At 47.1% G+C, this 22709-nt stretch overlaps 2 protein-coding genes and 1 long non-coding RNA gene across 3 annotated transcripts; 1 reads left to right on the top strand and 2 right to left on the bottom strand.

The window, feature by feature from the left end:
• Positions 1–571: 571 nt before the first annotated feature.
• Positions 572–18101, bottom strand: LOC135810498 (protein bicaudal D-like). The gene is made up of 5 exons (XM_065323989.1): positions 17194–18101; positions 11646–11840; positions 10983–11132; positions 1407–2503; positions 572–848 (listed from the first exon to the last, which is right to left on the bottom strand). Exons 1-5 carry the CDS (start codon positions 17569–17571, stop codon positions 572–574), a joined length of 2097 nt encoding a protein of 698 aa, XP_065180061.1. The 5' UTR covers positions 17572–18101.
• On the bottom strand, positions 12947–16499 carry LOC135810978 (uncharacterized protein DDB_G0271670-like). Its single transcript, XM_065324347.1, has 3 exons — positions 16450–16499; positions 15264–16342; positions 12947–13086 (listed from the first exon to the last, which is right to left on the bottom strand). The coding sequence occupies exons 1-3, from the start codon at positions 16497–16499 to the stop codon at positions 12947–12949; spliced, it is 1269 nt and encodes a 422-aa protein (XP_065180419.1).
• Positions 18102–20229: 2128 nt separating the features above from the next.
• LOC135809680 (uncharacterized) lies at positions 20230–21996 on the top strand. Its single transcript, XR_010552224.1, has 2 exons — positions 20230–20704; positions 21379–21996. It is a non-coding gene; the product is annotated as an uncharacterized LOC135809680 (long non-coding RNA).
• The last annotated feature ends 713 nt before the right edge of the window (positions 21997–22709 follow it).

The following is a 22709-nucleotide window of genomic DNA, read 5'->3' as shown; positions in this document are numbered from 1 at the left end:
CCTAATAATAGAGTGATGTGCATGAGAAGACAGGGTGTGGTGCGTAGTGCTACCGGTATGCGGCACAAGCCAGGGAGGGTGTGATAAATAACAAAATAGAAGAGTCGGGGGACGGGTAACGTCAGACAACAGACGTGTAGTGCACAAGCTGTGCTGCAATTGCAGGGCCAGAAAATAGATAGGGTAAAGAGAATTTTCATGAGGACCAGGTAAGAAAAACAGTCCATGCTCGACTGCTTGAAGACAATAAGGAAAATTTTGACGAAAGGCTGTTCGTGCGTGTGTGTGTGGGGGGTGGGGGGAGGTGAAAGCACTCCACAGGATCACGACTCTGGTAGCTACTGCATGAAGCTGGAGAGGACAACCTAGCGAACCTTGTACTTATACACATTCAAGTGATCGGGGCTCAGCCCAGACAGAGACAAGTAGATATGTACCAAAAAAGTTCAAGTTGTGTTTGGTAAAAAAAAGATCTCACTTCTGAGTCGTGTTCAACTATGGCATTCTTGCACAATTTGATCCAGCCATATGTAGTAGTCAATACAGCACACAGGCCATAGTCCCACCGCACTTAAGACTTGGCTCTACGCAGGAAGCGCAAACGTGCAGACAAGGGTGACTTCGAGTCCACCAATTGACGTGTAGGCTTCTTCGCCTCGCTTTTCCCTGGTGACGCCTGCACCATGCTCTTGCGCTGGGCCTCGAATTCATAGTTCTCCAATTTCTCGGTCAGTGCGAGCTTCTGCTCAATAGCTCTGTTCAGCATAGTGTCCAGTAACTTGGCCTCGTCGCGCAGTGCACTAGCCTCTTTCTTTCCCTGTGCCAGTTGGCCAATGAAGTCGTCGCACCTACGGGATTGCAATGGATGCCGGACACACAGAAAACACAGAACACCACAGCATGAAGACCTGACAAGGCAATCCTACAAACCATTGACTAGCTAGGCAATCATTTTCTTTTAACTGTTGCCTAGGTGATCGTACAAACTGTTGTCTAGGTGATTGTACACACCGTTGCTTGCGTCCAGACAGCCATACCAACAGAATATCAGCAGCACATGTGCAACCGCCAAGCCAGGCACGCCCTACTTCAGAAGTAAAGGAGAGGATGCAGATGAGTGGGCCAAAGCGACGAAGTGCAGCTCTTCTTTTTTTTTCTTAAAAAAATTAGCTGCAGAAAAAATGCAGCAGCAGATCTGCTTGAATCCTGCTTGCCCACAGTGCATCACAGTGCAATCTTGCTACCACCCACCACAAACATGTATTGTTAACCCATTTCACAGAACCCTGTTAACGAGCAGCCATTTCTTACCGGCTTTGGAAAGCACTTCTCTCTTCTACAAAGTCACGGCTGTCCTGGCGTAACTTCTCGATCAGCTTCTCCAGTGTGCCAATCTTTAGCGTTGCCATCGACAGCTGCTGCTCAAATGCAGCGCGCTCTCTTTCCACATTAGCTTTAGCAGTGATACGTTGCGCAGCTGGCTTGACTCGTCTGTTTTGGCAGCCAGCTGATCTTGTGCTCGCCTTAGGTCCTGCTGCAGGCTTTCCTTTCGTTCGTCACAGAGGTTGGAGTCAGCATCCTGCCTAGCCTGACCAATTTTGGCAGCGGCCTTCTGCAATGACTGCATAACCACCAAGTCCAGTGCAGACTTGACAGAGCGAACTTGCCGGCGGATGTTATTGAGCAGCTGCACATTGGAGTCACACTCCAGGATATCACTCTCGGTCAGGCAGCTCTCCTGCTTCTCCAGCTTCCTCTTCGTCAGGTCCCCTCCCAGAGAGGAGGCAACGCGGCTCACCTTGACCAAATCCATGTTAAGTGCACGCAGCTCGCCGCTGAGATGAGAGAGAACATCCTCGTTCACCACGGCCATCTTCTGCCGGCTGTTCGCCTGTTCTTCGTGATCCTTGCTCTGCTGGTGCGCCTCCTGCTCTCGCTGGCCCATTAGCTCCAGCTCCTCTTGGAGGCGTGCGATCTGCTTCGACGTGGCCAGCTTGGTATCGGCCGACATCTGGCGAATGCCGTCGACTTCGGTGCGCGCCGCCACCAGATCCGCTCTCAGCTGGCTAGCCTCTTGCAGCAGTTCTCTCTCGCGCTTCTCAAACGCGGCTTCAGTTGCATAGTCGCCATAGGAACTCTCCACGGAGGTACGCTGGCGTAAGCGTTGCTTAACACTGCCGGAGACTTGTCTCTTTAGAGCGGGACGTGGACAATCGCCATTACGAGAATCCTCCGCAACACTATTCGTCTCTGAGAGCGGATCCTGACCAGCAGGAGAAGCCGCATCCTGGGAGCTTCTACTTGAGCTTGGCAGTCCGTCATGCGTAGTGCTGCTGCTGCCTTCTTCAGCTGGTGATGTATCTTCAGCCGTCACTGCTTGCTTTTCCAGCTCGTTAGGGAGCTGCAATGTCTCCGCCTGTATGTTGTCGAGTTCTTCACACAGCGCATGCACTTGCTCGGCCAGTTCGGCATTCTCCTGGCGCAGCCGTCTGTTCTCATCGTCCTGGACAAGGGAGGAAGAAAAGGTGAAACAACAGAGCCACATCAAATGCACATGTATACAATCATGCACATCAGCACAAAGACGCACATACGAACATGCACACACACTCAGACTCAGACTCACACATGCCCATCGCGAAAGCGATGATAGCGAACAGCCATGTTAGACATAGCAACTTGTGCTGGGATTACACCATTCAACAGCTTGCAAGACTGATGAATTGACCGCCACTAATTTTAGCCTGGTATCCGCCACACAGCTGATTGAAGTGACTTTTTCTGGCCAGTGAATCCCTATTTTCCATTTTTTCATTCTTTTTTTGACACACACTGTCGTGAATATGCATCACGAATCCGCGTTACGCTCATTATTATGTCTTTATTTGTTTATGTGTTACATCATGTTGACGTCATGCTGATGTCTTGCTGCACGCATCGCGTGCACCGTTTTGCAGCTCTCAGCCCGGAGCATGCGCAGCGAGCCTGTGGCTCCTTTTTTGCTGCCTTTTCCCTTTTGCATGCTTCACTTGTCTCTACTTGTCTCAACTTGTCTCAAATAAGGTTTTCAGGTGACACTCCCTTTCAAGTCACCTAATCCTTTCAAGTAACAAGTGCAATGTCGTTCCGTGAACCGGAACCCCTCCATATTTGAGTTACCAAGACGTATTTGTGCGTGGCTATACAAGCTCTCCCACTCAACAGTTCAAAGTTGCGCACAAACTTGGTGCCGAAACCCGGGAATGCCACCAAAAAAGGCTTCGAGTGCCGATGCTCCTAATCCGGCATCAACTAAGCGGTATCGCGGCAAGATACTTCGGCTGCGGAAGAGCATCCAGCAATGCCTCGATGACGGCAACGCATTATTGTCTGGAGCTCCCTCATCTGCAACAGCAGAAAAGCTAAGTGAAACATGTGCATCTTTAGAGTCCGATGTCGTAGCATTTGATGAGGTCTGTGAGCTTTTGTCAAATTGTGTTGATTCCTCCGCCCTGGAGAGCTCTGACGAAGCTGCTTGTAAACAGGAAGCAGACGATAATCTGGACTTCCAGTTTGAAACTATGAGCGTGATCAAAAAGCTCAAATTCCGAATTTCTCAACTGAAATCAGCAGCAGATTGTCAGACCTCTCCAGAGTCGAGTACTAACAAATCGGACGACGACTCAGTTGTCAAGCTAATGCAAAGCCAGATGAAAGAGTTACTCACCATTCATCGTCAAACACAGGAACATACTCAATCTCTGCTACAACAGCATAGTGAATCACTCACCACTCAAGCATCTCACAAGTCCACTGTCAATTTACCAAAGTTAGGTTTACCTAAATTCAACGGTGACATCCTGCAATGGAAGTCTTTCCACGACATGTTCATGGCATCTGTACACAAACACACTGGATTAAGCGATGTACAGAAGCTTTCCTACCTAAAGGAGCATGTGACACACAATGCACTCGACACCATTTCTGGTTTGTCTCTGTCAGATGCAAATTATGCTGTTGCTCTTGGCCTGCTCGACGAGCGTTATGGCAACACGCAGGTGCAGGTTAATGCTCACCATGTCGCCCTGATGGAAACTCCACCGGCAACCAACAAGCCGTCCTCGCTCCGTAAGCTGTACGATACGGTAGAACTACACCTACGCAGTCTCAACGCTCTTGAAGAAGACACTGACCAACCAATCTTCATTTCACTGATGACCAGCAAGCTTCCGCGTCACGTGCTTGCGCAACTTGAGTTGCAGAAAGGCATCGATCCATGGTCTGTCGCCGAGCTGAGAGTCAAACTGTGTGCGTATATAGTAGCGCAGGAGACAGCCGAGCGCCAATCCAGTCATGCCGCCAGCAGCAAACATGAACAGCCGTCTTCCGTACATAAGTCGTCCGTACTTCTTGTCGGCGAGTCGAGTCGCCAGTCACTGCCAAGAAAGAAAGTCTGCGCTTTCTGCAGGGAAAGCCACTACTCTGACATGTGTTCCAAGTATAGCACACTTGAAACAAGGAAACCACGCCTCGGCGACAAGTGCCAACGGTGCCTACGGCCAGGCCACAGTGTTTCGTCATGTAGTCTGCAGAAGCCTTGCTTCTATTGTCGTAAGCCTGACCATCACTCCAGTTTGTGTCCCGTGAAATTTGGTGCACACCCAAGCTCCGCAATGTGTGCCAACGCGGCACCTTTCCAGCCACGTCCTGCCATTACCACAGTCGCAGGCGACAACCAGTCCGTCATCATGCAAACCGCAGTTGCAGATGTAGTGTCCAACTCTTCCGGTACCCCGACCACGCTGTCTGCACGTATACTGTTCAATAGTGGCTCTTGCCGGTCGTACGTCACGCAGGCGCTCCAGGCGAAAGCCAACCTCAGTGTTCTAGGTCAAGATCACATTGCCCTCTCTACTTTCGGTAGTGCATCGAGGAACACGTCTCAGTACCCACGAGTTGAGGTCAATCTCAAACTGAAGAATGACTCTATCCTTCCATTGTCCGCCAATGTGATTCCCCAAATCACTTCACCGATATGGCGCGTCCCCTTGGACACCAACAGGCACCCGAGCCTCAACACCCTTCCTCTTGCGGAGCCGCTCACGTCATCCAACGATCGCCTGTGTATCGACATCCTCATTGGTCTTGATCACTACTACAAGATCCTGGGCACAGACCGTATCTCCTTTCCCGATGGCCTGCAGCTGTTGGACTCGTCACTTGGTTTCGTTTGCGCCGGCACAGTAGCAACTGAGCACGCCTGTTCGGTAATCGAGAGCAACACCACCTTAGCCGTAGCAAGTCATCGACGTGAAGATCCCTCGTTTGACCTTGAGCGCTTCTGGGCTGTTGAAGATTTCGACTCTCTCAGTGCGACACGCCCCAGCAACGATCATGCGTATGACGACTTTCTCCAATCAGTCGTGTTTGAGGACGGACGGTACACCGTCGGGTGGCCTTGGCGACAACAACATCCGCCTTTGGAAAACAACTTTCCACTTGCTTTCGGACGTTTGAAGTCACTCATTAAACGTCTCCGTCACGAGCCTGATACCTTCGTCAAGTACAGCAAGGTACTTGAAGAGCAACTGTCACTTGGTATCATCGAACGCGTTGCTTGTCCCAGCCAGAGAGACAACTCGCATCCAATACACTACTTACCACATCACTGTGTGCTCAAGCTGTCCAGCAGCACCACTAAGATCCGTGTCGTGTACGACGCATCCGCTCGTGTATCGAAGACTTCGCCCAGTCTCAATGATTGTCTGTACCCTGGGCCGTGCATGATCCCTGATCTCTGCGGCATTCTCCTGCGTTTCCGCATGCACCCTATTGCCGTCTGTAGTGACATCGAGAAAGCGTTCTTACAGATGAATTTGAACGTAGCCGATCGTGATGTCACTCGTTTCTTGTGGTTGGATGACCCCAACCAACCAGTCAACTACAGTAATCTCCAAACTCTGCGTTTCTGTAGAGTCCCTTTCGGTGTTGTTTCCAGCCCTTTCTTGCTGTCTGCAACGATCAAGTACCACCTCACGCAGACCTGTTCACCGGAGACAGACGACATTCTCCGAAACACGTACGTAGACAACATCATCCTGGGCAAGGACACCATCAACGATGCTGTCGCTCACTATCAATCAGCAAAGGCGACGTTCTCCGCAATCAGCATGAACCTTAGAGAGTGGGCATCAAACTCTTCCGAGGTTTTGGACAAGATCCCAGAACACGATCGCTCAAGAAGCACTCGCGAGAAATGCCTTGGTCTCCATTGGGACCCCAGAGAGGACGTCTTGTCCGTACAGTCGCCTAATGCAGCTAACCTTGTTGTCACTACGAAGCGCCAGGTTCTACAGGCACTGTCTCGCTTCTTCGACCCGCTTGGCTTGTTCGCCCCCGTGTCCATCAGAGCGAAGGTTCTTATGCAAGATATCTGGAAGCTTGCTGTGTCATGGGATGACCCACTGCCCTCCGACGTCCTCAGTCGCTGGCACCCAATAGCCGCCGACCTTGACGAGTCTAGCAGCTATCCGATCTTACGCTACGTCGGTGTACCCACATGTAAGAGCCCGTCGTATCAGTTGCACATCTTCTGCGATGCGTCAGCGATCGCCTATGCTGCCGTTGCGTACTTGGAAAGCACTGTCGGTGATAAGAGTCAGCGCCATATTATCTTCAGCAAGACGAAGGTCTCTCCCATCAAGGGTCAAACGATCCCACGGTTAGAGTTGATGGCGGCAAGCCTAGGATCTCGCCTTATCGTGTACCTACGCAAGCAACTGGACATCCAGTTCCAAGCCACTCATCTGTACACCGACTCAACGACTGTACTCCATTGGCTCAAGTCCACGAAGCTCCCCGTCTTTGAGCAGAACCGCGTCAACGCCATCGCAGCCGTTCCAGACGTTCTCCACCACTACGTCCCGACAAAGCTGAATCCAGCCGACCTGCCATCCCGTGGATTGAGCGCCGCAACCTTGTTAAAATGCGACACCTGGTGGAACGGCCCCAGCCTGCCGATTGAAGGCACCACTGCAGCAACCGTCACTGTTGCGCTGGCGGAGGGTCCTCCGGAAGTCACCTCAAAGGGGTCGGGGGGTCAGCCATTTGGTCAGGGTTCACAGACCAATAAAAAATCTGATGTATTCCCATATGGCATTGTTGTGAACGACTTCTCGTCGTTCGACTCTTTAGTGCGTGTGTCTGCACTTTGCTTTCGTTTCCTCTGTAGGCTGCGGAAGAAACCAACTCCATCTGGACCTCTCACGCCTAGAGAAATCGAAGCAGCAGAGCAAGTCTGGATCAGCCACAGCCAGTCTGCACACTATGCAGATGTTATCACCGCTCTGTCCAGTGGGAAGCAACATCCGCTGGCAACTAAGCTCAACTTAGTGCTCGACAACGGAGTACTGAGATGCCGTGGAAGACTGGAGAATGCTGACCTCTGCTCCAAATCGAGGTTTCCCGTCCTGATCTCCAAGGAACACGCCATTGCCAACCTGATCATACGTGATTGCCACCTCAAGGTCATGCATGGCGGCGTAGCGCACACACTATCCCGTGTCCGATATCAGTTTTGGATCCCGAAAGGCAGATCAGCTGTAAAGGCCCTCGTGCACCGCTGTCAGACGTGCATTCACTACGAAGGCGCGCCATACAAGACACCTCAGATGAGTCCGCTACCTTCTACCAGAGTGACCCAAGCGCGACCATTCTCACACATCGGCCTGGACTACTTTGGCCCAGTCCTCGTCCGTACACAGTCAGAAACCGCTAAGGCATGGGTCTGCCTGATCACGTGCATGGTGACCAGAGCTGTTCATTTGGAGCCAGTCCACGACATGACAGCTGCCGAGTTTCTGCTCGCATTGAGACGTTTCGTCGCCCGCCGTGGCACGCCAGAGCTAGTTGTGTCTGACAACGCTCCCCAATTTAAGCTGGCCAAGTCCGCTCTTGACATTGCCTGGAGCAACATTGTGGTGGACACCAGTGTTACGTCCTACATTAGCCGCCATCAAATCCAGTGGCACTTCATCGTTGCCAACTCTCCGTGGATGGGTGGAATGTATGAAAGGCTTGTGGGTATTGTCAAGCGTTCTATGCGCAAGACCATTGGGAGACGCCTCCTCACAACCAGCCAACTCGCCACTCTCCTGCCAGAAGTTGAGTCTGTCGTCAATTCTCGGCCGCTAGTCTATGTTGACGAAGAACAGTGCACAGTCCTGACGCCTGGTCATTTTATCAGCCTGTCTGCCACACAGGGGTTCTTCACGGTCAGCAACGACCCGACCGACCCGGATTACCAGCCTATCAATTCCTCTGCAGACAGCCTGTTGGACCTTTGGAAGAAGGGTTAACGACATCTTGATCAGTTCTGGCTTGCCTGGAGGAACGAGTACCTCCTCAGTCTGCGAGAAGCCCACACGTCATCATTCAAGCAGTCAAGGACTCGATCCTCAACGTTTCCGAAGCCTGCTGACGTTGTCCTCATCAAGGAGGAATTGCCTCGCGGCCACTGGCGCCTTGGACGAATCCAAGAAGTCCACACCAGCAGCGATGGCAACATCCGCTCCGCCACCGTCCTCACTTCGGACAAACGTACCATCAAGCGGCCAGTAAGCTTACTGTGTCCGCTTGAGACCAGCAGTACCTCGGAATCCCCAGGTACCCCAGCTCAGGAGACCAGCAGTACCTCGGAATCCTCAGCTACCCCAGCTCAGAAGACTAGCACTCCCGTTGCAGTCGTACGAAGACCGACACGAGCCGCTGCCAGCAAGTTTCAGTCCAACTTGCAGGATTTGATCGCCGATGGCCGTGTTTAACTCTCTCTCTCTCTCTCTCTCCCCCCCTCTCTCTCTCTCTCTCTCTCTCTCTCTCTCTCTCTCTCTCTCTCTCTCTCTCGCTCGCTCACTCTCATTGCTCTCGCATTCTTTATGCTCTTCAGTAATATCTTTCCACATGTTTCGTGTGAAATTTCTCCTTGTTATTAATTATGGTTAATTCTGTTCTCCGGCCAATGCCCGGGGAGTGTCGTGAATATGCATCACGAATCCGCGTTACGCTCATTATTATGTCTTTATTTGTTTATGTGTTACATCATGTTGACGTCATGCTGATGTCTTGCTGCACGCATCGCGTGCACCGTTTTGCAGCTCTCAGCCCGGAGCATGCGCAGCGAGCCTGTGGCTCCTTTTTTGCTGCCTTTTCCCTTTTGCATGCTTCACTTGTCTCTACTTGTCTCAACTTGTCTCAAATAAGGTTTTCTGGTGACACTCCTTTTCAAGTCACCTAATCCTTTCAAGTAACAAGTGCAATGTCGTTCCGTGAACCGGAACCACTCCATATTTGAGTTACCAAGACGTATTTGTGCGTGGCTATACAAGCTCTCCCACTCAACAGTTCAAAGTTGCGCACACACACGCCACACCACATACTTTGGCATGCACTGGCTGTTGGCAACCACCCAGGAGAACGAAAGAAGAGCTAGGAGAATGAGAAAGAGAAGAAAGACGTGTGCGACCATAATCGTCGGGAATTGAACCCAAAACCTCTCGATTGGAAATCGTCTGCACATACCACTGCACCATATGGGACACACACACACCACACACCACACACCACACACCACACACACACACACACACACACACACATACACACACACACACACACACACACTTGTACTTGCTCACTGCCAAAATTGGTCACGTGGCCCCCCCCCCCCCCTTGGGAGAGGAGAGAGAGACTCAAAAGGAATCTTGGAAAAAGGACTCAATTGGCAATTGAACCGCCCAACAGCCATCACCCCCTGAAGTCCCCAGACTATGGGTGGACTTGAAAATGATCCCACTTATGAGCTCACCACACCACAGTAAGTAGGTGAGGACAAGGTGAAGAAAAAGGATTGACGGCATCAGGGTATCCGTCCCCGGGATTCAACTGCAGTTACCCCTGCCCCCGGTGAAGGTAATACTCGCTACTAGTGTGGGTGGCTAAATCAGAGTGGATCTGATATAAGCTTCACTACAGTCCATTCATCGGAAATTTTCCCGCTGGCTTTCGAAAGTCCGAGTTGGGCCGAATTGAGGATCAAAACCCACTTTAAACCTCAAAAATCTGGGTTTGGGATCTGCTTCTCCATGCATTTTCCCATGGCATACCTGTCCTAATTTTGTAAAACCTGGCTGAATTTCTATTTCCCTGTTCTTGGACATTTCTGGCCTCAAATGTGGCTAGGAGTAATTGCACAGGTCACACAATGCAGGATGTACTGTTGCTTTCACGATATCTACAACTATGTGTGGGGGACATCAAAAAGTTAGGGTGCCAGTTCTCAATGAATGGACTGTAGCACCATTGATTACACAAGAGTTACTCTAGCCAGAATTGGTCCATGGTTAACAGGTATGTATACTTCAAATAGAAAGTATACGAACCCTGAAACCAACAAAGGTGGCAGGTACACACACACACACACACACACACACACACACACACACACACACACACACACACACACACACACACACACACACACACACACACACACACACACACACCGAGGCACACATGTACACGAGTCTTCCGCATACAGGTAGGGTCAAGTCCAAGAAGACTGAGAAATTGAAAACAAATATAATTATGTACAAAGTAGGACAGTACACCAGGTGGTGCACTAAAGCAGGACAGTACACCAGGTGGTGCACTAAGAAGTCAACATTTGCTGGCTGCAGCAGTTCTATACAGTAAAGCCTGCCCTAACCGGACACCCTTGGTGCAGCGGTAACCGTCCTGATATGGCAGGATTCCACCGGATCCAGGGATGCAAGTTCGATCCACAGGGCGTTGGTGCAGGAAAAGTTTGTCCGGTCAATACCGGGCTCCACCTGGCACAGGATCTGGCAAACACAGGTTTTACTGTACTTTGAAGTAGCTCGAGTGTGTACGGCACATGCACCAGGGGGGGGGGGGAGAGCAAGAGATGAGAGGTGAATTCAACTTACTGCAGTTTGGCTGGTGATACCTAGCTGCTGCCGTAACTCAGCATTCGTCATCCTCAGGGTGCGACATTCTTCCAGCTCTTCAGATGACTGTCGCTTGGCAATGATGACTTTGTTCTCTAAGTTATGTTCATTTTGCCGCAATATCTCCACCTGCAGAAAGTGAATTGGGAGTGAGCACAGGCGCTACTATTAGTCTAGTGCAGCATTGGACTAGATGACAGTAGCAAGTGCTGCCTGCAGTGAACACATCGGAGAGGTGCTGCACTGCGCGCGTATGTGTATTTGTGTGTGTGTGTGTGTGTGTGTGTGTGTGTGTGTGTGTGTGTGTATGTGTGTGCACTAAATTGAAAAATAGGGATTCACTGGCCAGAAAAAGCCACTTTAACCAGCCGTGTGATGTAGACCAGGCTAAAAATAGTGGCGGTCAATTCACCAGCCTTGCAAGCTGTTGAATGGTGTAATCCCAGCACAAGTTGCTATGTCTAACATAGTTTGTTCGCTATCATCGCTTCAGCGATGGGCAGGAGTAGTATGAGTGTGTGCGTGTGCGTGTGTGCGTGTGTGTGTGTATGTGTGTGTGGTGTGTGCATATGTGTGTCTACGCGTGCACGTATGCATGGGGTCCACCAACATCACAGGATTCGGATCAAGATACTTGCTTACCTCTTCCTCTAGGAGTCTGCGTTGCTCCGTCTCCGACTTGAGTGAGTGCTTCACATTAGAAAGCTGCTGTAGAAGATTGCGAGAGTCTTTAACCAACTCCTCCTCACGTTCGTCACATTGCTCCACAAGATCCTCACGCAGTGATGACACCTGCTGCTTGAAGTATGAGCTCTCCGAACGGCTCTCTTGAAGTTGCTGCACAAAGTAGATACACCAATAGGAATACAGCTGTCTGCGTACTCTCTTCAATTGCCCGGGCCTTAACAAAAGCCCTGCCGTGTGAGCAAACATGTACGACAGATGAGGAGCAGCATACTCTGGTTTACGTACTTTTGATCTCTCGTACAGTGAGCCAGCCTACCATACCACAATAAAATGCATACAAACATTCCTGTATGTACAGGGACGAGGGCGATGCTCAGCTCCCTCCCTTACTGTAAAGTGAGAAGCTTTCGCTAGAGATTAAATTTCGCTATTTTCGCGCCATCACACATTGTTAGGAAATTAGAGGCCACATGCCACGTACTGCTCTTTTCTCTCCAAAACTCAACACTTGCAAGCCAGATATGAAAGAAAGAAAAAATCATCAGTCATACCACCGGGACTCGAACCAGGGACCTTGCTATTCGCGAGCAATGCTCTAACCAACTGAGCTACAGTATGACTCTTATCCACTATTCTTCTTCGATCAATCAATATCTGGCTTGCATCATACTGGCAACTCACACCAATCAAGAGGGCCATCGGCGATTCGCTTGATATCATGGAGAGCGCATCAAACTATGTCCACTGCGAGCAAATACAAATTGCAATTTCAAATTTGGACTTTAACTTCACGGATAAGAGTCATACTGTAGCTCAGTTGGTTAGAGCATTGCTCGCGAATAGCAAGGTCCCTGGTTCGAGTCCCGGTGGTGTGACTGATGATTTTTCTTTCTTTCATATCTGGCTTCCAAGTGTTGAGTTTCGGAGAGTAAAGAGCAGTATGTGACATGCGGCCTCTAATTTCCTAACCTTTGAAATTCTCCGTGAAGTCCAAATTTGAAATTACCATCACACATTCGTGAATATAAATTGCCGCAAACCTCTCCGTACATTGATTGTAGACAGTCCAAGATCCGACTGAAGAGATAGAATCGCAAACGTTTCTCATCGTGAACCAGTCCAATTTGTGAAAACGCTAAATTTGCGCGCCGCGAAAGTTTGTCGCTTTACAGCATTCCCTGCTACTGGCAGACTGGTGATTAACGTCCAGAATAGCTGGATGACATTCACGATTGACGTATCAATCTTCTTGGTGCTTAACAAGCAGCTGCTAGAAGGAAAGTTCCATCCCGGCTCCGTCGCTCTTCACATTCCCTCTCCGATGGACTAGGACGAGGAGATTGATGAGGCCATGCCATGTCCGTCTTTGCCATTCCCGGCAGCAGCAAGACAGAAGCTATGTCACGCGATGACAACGAGGACAGTTGATAGATAGGGTGAACTGATTGTCACTGCTGTTCACACTATGGTTCTGTGCTGTAAGTCACAAGCTACACACTATGGTTCTGTGATGTAAGTACACACTATGGTTCTGCGATGCAAGTACGTTCCATGCCTGAACGCAGAGTCTGATGCTCTAATTCGACTACAGTGCTGGCAACTGAAATCCGACCCCCTTGGCGGCGCGCCGCGCCGCCAAGGGGGTCGGATTTCAGTTGCCAGCACTGTAGTACACATACATAATCTTTTATTATTATTCTCTTAGGTACACACCTGGGATATAATTATTAGTGAAAGAAGAAGCGGCAAATAAATAGCTTTCTCTCCGGTGCACACCTAGAGGTTGGCTACTTCTTCTTCGAGTTAGCTTTGTCGTCGCTATAAAATCTTCATCTAAACAGAAATGCGCAGCCGCTTTTTATGCAGCAGACGCCGTACGCTTACATACGGAGATACACTAAATATACATCAGGCAAAGCTCCGTATTAGTTCCGTACTACTTCCGTATTGGTCGGGCAGGGATACTACACTACCAACGTCAATGCTCCGCAGTTCAGCAGGTAGATGTGATACTCCCACACCAGTGCCACACATTATCAGAAGATCTATGGTCGATTGGTCTTTGTTACAGATGTTCTCCTTAAAATATTGATAAGGGCACTCCTCCCCCCCCCCCCCCCATTACAAACGTAGCCAGAACAGAATACAAAAATAATACAGATACTTCATTCCAACTAGAGTACATGAAACATTTCGAAATTTGAGAACAGTCACAACTTGAACACCAAAAGAGGCGCGATTTACGGTGCTATTCTCCATATCATGGTAGAAATTGCAAGTACAGTCTGTATGGGCTATAGCGTACCCTTTTGATTTCCGTGATTTTATCACTATAACCAATGCATCACTATAATGTGATACGAACGATTTTTTTTCGATCGACACATGAAAGGCAAGGAAATACTTCCAGCATGGCGTTTTGACAAATGAGCATGCTGCATAGTTGACAGTGCCCGCATTTCCATAAAAAATTCTGTTATGTACATGTACATGTATCAATATAAAAATAAGCAACGTGAAGAAAGTAAAAAAATAGGGCCTTTGATATTAGGGGCCATCCGTAAATATAGATATTTATTTAGAAACGAAAACTAGTCGTTTAGGAGGGAGGGGGTTGAGCTCCAGTTCGTTTCTCAAAAAATATCGATGTACATTTTGCGTGTGTGAGCATGTCCAGAAAAAAGACCCAAAAATATCGATACTGCGTACCATTTGTATATGTTCGTTTCTCAGGAGGGGGTTGAAGAGAAACGACTAGTTTTCGTTTCTAAATAAATATCGGTATTTACGGAAGGCCCCTTATTACTACATGTATTTTAAAGTTATCACTATAGCCGATAATAATATAGTGCGTTATGTATGTTTTGATTCTTTGTTGCCATCATAATATCCGATATATCATTACATCCGATAATATTGATTATCGCCTTCTTAGTACTTGACCCCACTAATTTCCCTGATACCTAAGCGGTCAAATATATCGCGTATTTGACTGCTTAGTCAAATACACGATATATTTGACTACTTATATTTGACTCCTTAGAACTTCTTGGACTTAGAAATTTTCTCTCCAACTTAGAAAAAGAAATTTTTGAAGAAAGCAGAAATACACAAGATGGGATTTGAACCCACAACCTTGTGAATCTCAGTCACTCTTCCTTACCACCCAGCCACTGTGCTACCGATGCTGAACCTAGTTTAAACAATGATCTTGACTTTCAATGCAGTACAATGCGGTATAGGCTATAGTATAATACTAGAATTACAAGGATATGTCGTATATGAAGAGAAACTATTGCGTGGAGAACACGATAAATAGATTATAGACCTCATAGTTGGTCTATACAGGATATATAGACCTCGTAAAAGACCTCGGGGGACCTCGGTCTTTTACTCGGTCTATATATCCTGTATAGACCTCCTAACCGGTCTATAATCTATACTTATAGTGATATTTTTACTGGATAAAATACGTTTTGCTTTCGATATTTCGTACCAATATCACTGTAGCCGATATATTCTTATATCCGGTCACTCTATAGCCGATACAGACTGTACTGGACCAAAACCCACTTGTTGCGGTCATGGCAAAAAAACTACTACTACTACTACTACTACTACTACTACTACTACTACTACTACTACTACTACTACTACTACTACTACTACTACTACTACTACTACTACTACTACTACTACTACTACTACTACTACTACTACTACTACTACTACTACTACTACTACTACTACTACTACTACTACTACTACTACTACTACTACTACTACTACTACTACTACTACTACTACTACTACTACTACTACTACTACTACTACTACTACTACTACTACTACTACTACTACTACTACTACTACTACTACTACTACTACTACTACTACTACTACTACTACTACTACTACTACTACTACTACTACTACTACTACTACTACTACTACTACTACTACTACTACTACTACTACTACTACTACTACTACTACTACTACTACTACTACTACTACTACTACTACTACTACTACTACTACTACTACTACTACTACTACTACTACTACTACTACTACTACTACTACTACTACTACTACTACTACTACTACTACTACTACTACTACTACTACTACTACTACTACTACTACTACTACTACTACTACTACTACTACTACTACTACTACTACTACTACTACTACTACTACTACTACTACTACTACTACTACTACTACTACTACTACTACTACTACTACTACTACTACTACTACTACTACTACTACTACTACTACTACTACTACTACTACTACTACTACTACTACTACTACTACTACTACTACTACTACTACTACTACTACTACTACTACTACTACTACTACTACTACTACTACTACTACTACTACTACTACTACTACTACTACTACTACTACTACTACTACTACTACTACTACTACTACTACTACTACTACTACTACTACTACTACTACTACTACTACTACTACTACTACTACTACTACTACTACTACTACTACTACTACTACTACTACTACTACTACTACTACTACTACTACTACTACTACTACTACTACTACTACTACTACTACTACTACTACTACTACTACTACTACTACTATGACGAGTCGACCCATCCGAACTCGTCAAACACGAGAGTGTTTCGCGTGGTCAGGACGGGACTCTAACCAAGTTACTCGTTTGCTAATGGTCTCTAGTGGTACGGTCACTGGTCAATATCGTAGTTACCGTAGCGCGTTGGATGATCTCCTTGGTTTAGACGGAGCACGGGGCCACATTGCCTTGTCAGCCGACCTCAGCGGTGGGTTGGAATGTTCTGCCACTGACTGCAATCCTCCTTCAAATGTAGCAATTTCGACTACGGTGAAAAACATCAGTATTGTACCTCCACGGGACATAACAATGCTGTCGTTTATAGCTGATGTATCGCCTCTATGCTAAGCCAAACAAGTGTATATTAGTCCAATAGTTCTAGTAGATCTACATGACTGTAGATCCACAGTAATGCCTTTCTATTTCAAAATGGTGCAAGTGATCTTGAAGTGATCTGTACCAGGACACAAGAAGTCTCAGACGAGCATGTGCCCCATGCACCACTCAATGTAAAATTAGAGTTGTACGATCCCTGCATCATGCATGTGTATGTACCATGTACCTAGTACTACTTTTGTAGTAGTACTACTAAGTACTAGACTTCCATGTGGATACACAATGCGCACACGCAGATATACGTACACGTGTACAGTCATGTACTGTGAACTCAAAAGTGACAATCAATAATGTGTAATTGTAAACAGTCAGGGAAGTGAGCTGCCAGGGTTCAGCATGTGTGACAATCAATTACTATTAGTATAAATTTATAATTGAACCTGGTTTCGATATCGAGGGGACCCGGCCAGCACGTCGCCTTCTCAGGGCAGCGCAGGGCCCCTCAAATCAAAACCAATTCGACAAACTTCAATACGAGCATACCTGGTTTAAATTATCAACCTCCTGTCGGCTTTCCTCGTGCTGCACTTCCAGTCGGTCAACTTCCTGCTGCAGAAAATTCTTTTCATCCAACAAAACTAAACCGTACTCGGCAGCCTTGAGCCTTTCTATGCAGGCTTCTTGTAATTCGGCACGAAGTCTGTCCAGCGCTGAACCATCAGAGTCTATCATATCACTGATGAAGCCTGCAGACGACAACGATCCTCCCTCGCTGGCCACCACATTCGACATGGCTGGGAGATTCTTGTCCGCATCTTGCAAATCAACTTTGCTTTTTTCCAAACACACACTCTGTGTGGCCCTTGATCTGGCAGCAGAGCGATACCTGACGCTACGGGAGCGTACAAACTTTTTATCCATAATAATAGCTACAACTTGTACTACGCACTCTGAGAACCAGAACGTGATCCAAGGTCAAGCTAGCTAGCCGTCACCACCCACCACATCCACGTGTAGATCTACGATCAGCGACCTACAAATCGAAGCCCTTGCAGCGCTTCCCGACTTGATGATGGTCGAGAGCACTTGTACGGAAGAAGAAGTGGTTTCTTTCCGCCTGACCTATAATCTAGCAAGCAAAGGGTTAGTTTGACATCGACCGAAATCCGGGCACTGCCGGTTTTAGTCCGCAGCGAGCCAAGCAAAGGAGAGAAGAACCAGCTCAACCATAGCACAGAGGGAGAAAGCACCCTGCTCAGCATTCCAGCACCTACTCTGCTGATTTACTAGGTTTCAGGATGTGACGGGAGCGCTCAACTGAAGACTAGTCCACTCGAATACATCGCCATCTGCCCCGATTCTCCTTTCGCTATTTCAATCGTGTTTCTAGGCTTTCGTGGCACATCGCGTTGATCCATGCAAGGCCCGGCGCTTCCTAGATCCTGCGACTCGGCGATCATCGATCGGAAGCAGAACTGTCTGAAAGATGTGCCATGTTTCGCCCGCTCGCGGCTCGCGCCTGCTGCAGTGCTGGGAGTGCTGGCCACTTTCTTTGCGTCTAGCGGCTCTAGCCTCGGTCACAGTGGGTGTGAGCTGCCCTCTCTTCACACCTCATTTGCGCTCAGGGTCATTTCACGGCAGTTGTGTGGCCGACCGATCGACCGCGCTTCGGAGCAAATGTCCCGGGCCGGTATGCACATTACACAGATAGTAGACCTACTACAATACTAGTACTACTACTAGTAGACTACAGTCATCTACTTACCACAACTAACAAGGCCTAGGACTAGCCTAGGAAGTAACAGAGTTAGGTAGGTTCAGTCTACACCATGTACATGATGTAATGGCAGATCTACACGATGAGTGTAGCCTGTAGTGTAGGCCATATATAGGGTGAGTCTTACTCTTAGTAACTCTTACCCCTGACACACAATCATGTGAGATGCTGCAACTGTGCACTTCGCCAAGTGGGTTGCACCATGTCCATGTTACGATGTAACCTGTTTGTTGTCGTTGTGACATTTGCACACGGAGTGTGTCTGTACGTGTGGGTGATCACATGGATATGCATGGTGATAACAAGACTCCAAGACTGCAAGAATAATAATGATCTACTGCAGTACTGGTACATGTACATGATTGACAGCAACAGAATCATGATACCCCCCCCCCCCCCCCCTCTGATACTGATAGGCATGCATGCCTGAACCATGTAGGGCTAGTAGTACTAGTAATACTGGTAATAGTAATACATTTTAAAGTAAGTATTATCGCGTATATCTCCTAGGGGACTGCCAACGCGTACATGTACATGTACATGATCGTAATTTTTATACTTGAAGTATACCCTAGCCTAGGCTAGGGCCCGGACTACCAACACGAATGAATCAATATGGAATGTCTGCATTGTGAAATGGTGAGTTGACACACACTACATTTCTACTACTGACTGTATTCTCTGCATGCTTTGTTTCATCCTGTGACGGTGTCCGTTGCTATTGTTGTCCATTAGTACTATTGAGCCGGTTGGCTTCAACACCTCGTGTAGCTGCTGACACCCTTCCTCTATCACTTGGCCTCGGACTGGTAACATTTCTTTTTTTTAGAGACAATCTCTTCTCTTCGGCGTACCTGTAGCCTGGAACAAATTACAGACTCGATGCCTCCGTGAAAGTCTTCTGCAAAAACGTCCTACGTTACATAATATCAAGGTCATCCCTCAAATAAAGATAATACCCCCCCCCCCTCTGGGGGTTATACATGGCTGTATACTCTTGAAAATATGTACAACAACACTATTAGTATTATGTGTAGGGCTCCCTGATGACATACCGGTATGTACATGTACGATCGTGTGACTTTCTCTTCTGTTTGGAGTGTTTCACTTCGGGTTCAAGTCAGCCATTTGTGAATGAAACCATATTGGCCACCCACTGAGACCACCTTTTGCCACTGCAACACTGCCAACAGAGAGTTTAGAGAATGTGTGTCAGTCTAAAGTACATGACTTGTGTCCTTCTCACAGCCACGGACCCGGCACACATCCTTATTGCTGTTGCTGCTTCTGTTGTCTCCTGCGCGAGCATATCTTGTCGGCCGAGTTCAAGTTGTCGACAATCAGCGAGTGGTGGAGAAGCGATTCTTCACATCTTCGCCTTCTCTAGCAGACTCCACGATATTGCATTATTGGGGCAGAGATCATGCCATGACGATGATGACATTGGTGTAGATCTACATGATTGCACATGTATAATTGGGGAGTCGCAGATCTATGCTCCCCGGTAGTACTAGTAGAGTCAGTAGAGTCTACGACTAAAAAACCAAGAGTCCATACTGGGTTATGGACTCTTGCTAAAACAACAAGTGCTAGACTGTGTAGAGATTGGATCTGAAGGGCGAACGCATGAAGTAATCCGGCTACTCCATCAGGGACCATCAGACTACCGCCATTATTAAAGGGGCACTCCGGCTTCATTTTCGACGCCGAGTTTTCGATGCCAAGACGAAGGTAGGTAAAAGAGAAGACCCCTCGAACAAGAACGAGTCTCCAGAAGCGATCGAGTCGAGCAGGAAGACGACTTTTGAATTTCGCCGAGCGAGCGCTGATGACGTAATGAGGGATTAGCTTGCCAGTGGAAATGCGTCTGCGCACATACATTTCACATACTTTTTGGCCAATTTTCAATCGAAGAGGAGGTTGCTTTCTATGTTCTCTCAACGTCGTGAGCGATCCCGTCTTCTATACCCTTCCAGGTACCCTCAAGGTCCTCCAGAGGAGAATTTATCTCCAGCAAAGCGTTGTTGATCCGCTAAATTCGTCTTGAGACATATTCACCCAGTGCAGTGCTGATAAATGTAGAATGTTGAATCGTTGACGATGGAGAGAGAGGCTGATAGCCGCTGTCGCAGGGAGAGTGAAGCTGCTGGAAGTAACAACGGGGAGCCCGTTTGTATCACCTGAACAACCAGACTTCAAAGCAGCTTGACCAAATCGGAGGGTGCCTCGTTGCTTATTATGAATATTACACCGACATGAATTACTACAAGTACACTGGTGAGTTTTTATCTTGTTTTGTTCGTATGCTAGTACCCTGGCCTGGAGTTCTCGTTAGCAAATTCCTATTCCCTGGCGTTTTCTAAACATTCCGTGTAGTACTGAATACGTGATCAAGTATTCCGATTTGGGTAGATGTGGAATTTGGACATGTATTTTATAAAAAAATTCTATTTTCCCAATAGAGCGTTTGTAGTGAAATGGTTGCCCAAATACAACGAAATTGATTCTGCAGTTCTACAACTTGTACTGAAATCGAGTTTAAGTAAAAATGATTCTTCATGACAGTTGGGGTCAATGAAATCTGATCCAGGCATAACAAATAGTGACGCCTGCCACCCCGAGAACGAATGCCCATTTGGTGGGGGATACCTAAGTACTCGAAAGTGGTGCGTGTTTCAATGTGGCATGGAAGTTTTATGATATGATCTCTGGTCAATGCAACATACGATAGCCATCATGAATTGCAGGCTTCGAACGCAACTCAGACCAGAATTGGCAATTCCCTAAGTTTATAATTCCATGGCCCCAGCTGTGGTTATAGAAGTTTGTTTGCACATTATTCTTATAGTCGATAGGTTTATACTGATGGCCACAAACAACGGCAGTTCAAACTTCACTGACGTGTTCATGAGCTGAGAGATTTCTCTCCACTATTTCTGTTGTGCATACAGGTCTGTCCAATATGCATTGACCGTATTGGGTATGGTATCTGCTCTGAGAAGGGAATCGCTGGAGCCACAGTCCAATTATACAGGCTTTCAAGAAACAGAGAGGATCCATCTTTCCAAGCTGATACCTGATGTGTACCGACAGAATTCTCACGAGATACCTTACGGACTACGTGTGGTGTGTACTTCATAGTACTCCTTCGACTACTATCTAGAATCAAGTCGACTGAAACAAGTTCAAACAACTCTGGCTTCAAACGAGCCGTCGATTAGACAAACAAAACATTCTCTCATATACTGGAGCACTCTGACAACTCACGACCTATTCCTAACGATTTCCACCGCTTATAAATATGTAGAGTGCTGATTGGAATGTGCTCACAATCTCAACAATTCAGTGCTATAATTATTTGAACAATGTGTTAGAAATTATTCCACTTTTCCTTCTATAAATGTTGTATCTACATATAATCCACAGTGCTCCAAAGTTTCAGAGTTCTCAGGGTATCAAACAAAATTATTTCAAATACAGTGAAATTGTTCGTGGACATTATAGCGTAACTAATTTACTTGTAGTTCCCTGGTCCTTTTCTTTGCTATAAATTAATCCTTTGCTCTCTAGCTGCCTGCGAGTCCAACAGTGAAATTGTTAGTTCATATTTATAATGTGGGAGGGGGTTGAACATATATTTTATATAAGGGACCTGCAACTGTAATACCACAGTACAGTAGCCAGCAAATATGTAGAAAACAGAAATGCATGTTCCCATCATTGTACATGGATGGGCGCAGCAGGCCGAAGCTATCAGCCAGAACAGGATTTACAATCACTTAGAGATACTTGAGCTATTCCAGTATTCTCCGTGAGCTGTCCCATTCCACAATGGTTTATGCCACCATTATTTCTGGTAGTATCCATGTGCATAGTTCCAAGACCATCTCGGATTCTTCAGCAACTCGTGCCACGGCAAAAGACAATGCTGGACTCGGTCACTGGGGCTGTCAAACTTCCCATCACAAATGAACTTCAATTTCTCATCTGTTTCAAGTATATGTACTGCCATGACTTGACCATGCTTCATCCACAGCTGGGCGAAGATTGTGGCGTTGAATTCCATAGCGCACCTTCTTGCTGCCATGCAGGAGTATGTTGAGAGAAGTGAACATATTTTTACTAAAAAACAACAGCCACTGAAGAGGATAGCAATAGCCTTGGGTGAATTTCCCGCAGGTACACGTTGTTGGTAGGTCTACTGGTCGGTCTCCATATCGTCAAGTTCAGAAATCACCTGTACTACACATCTTGTAGAAGGGATCCTGATCGAATAATTTTC

Source organism: Sycon ciliatum, chromosome 2 (genome assembly GCF_964019385.1).
Source record: "Sycon ciliatum chromosome 2, ocSycCili1.1, whole genome shotgun sequence".
NCBI lineage: Eukaryota > Metazoa > Porifera > Calcarea > Leucosolenida > Sycettidae > Sycon > Sycon ciliatum.
The sequence above is the reverse complement of the archived record's forward strand: the minus strand, read 5'-3'. Positions and strand labels throughout refer to the sequence as shown.

What these genes read in the sequence shown, in the direction of transcription:
- LOC135810978 (XM_065324347.1), bottom strand. Translation starts at nt 16,499, where the DNA reads ATGTGGCCCCGTGCTCCGTCTAAACCAAGGAGATCATCCAACGCGCTA. An exon ending in AGATCATCCAACGCGCTACG is followed by an intron (nt 16,343 to 16,449) that starts GTAACTACGATA and finishes GTGTTTGACGAG; the next exon opens with TTCGGATGGGTCGACTCGTC. An exon ending in TTTTGCCATGACCGCAACAA is followed by an intron (nt 13,087 to 15,263) that starts GTGGGTTTTGGT and finishes CGCGTGACATAG; the next exon opens with CTTCTGTCTTGCTGCTGCCG.
- LOC135810498 (XM_065323989.1), bottom strand. Translation starts at nt 17,571, where the DNA reads ATGGATAAAAAGTTTGTACGCTCCCGTAGCGTCAGGTATCGCTCTGCT. An exon ending in GTATCACCAGCCAAACTGCA is followed by an intron (nt 2,504 to 10,982) that starts GTAAGTTGAATT and finishes TCCCTTGTCCAG; the next exon opens with GACGATGAGAACAGACGGCT. An exon ending in TTGAGCAGCAGCTGTCGATG is followed by an intron (nt 849 to 1,406) that starts GCAACGCTAAAG and finishes GCAATCCCGTAG; the next exon opens with GTGCGACGACTTCATTGGCC.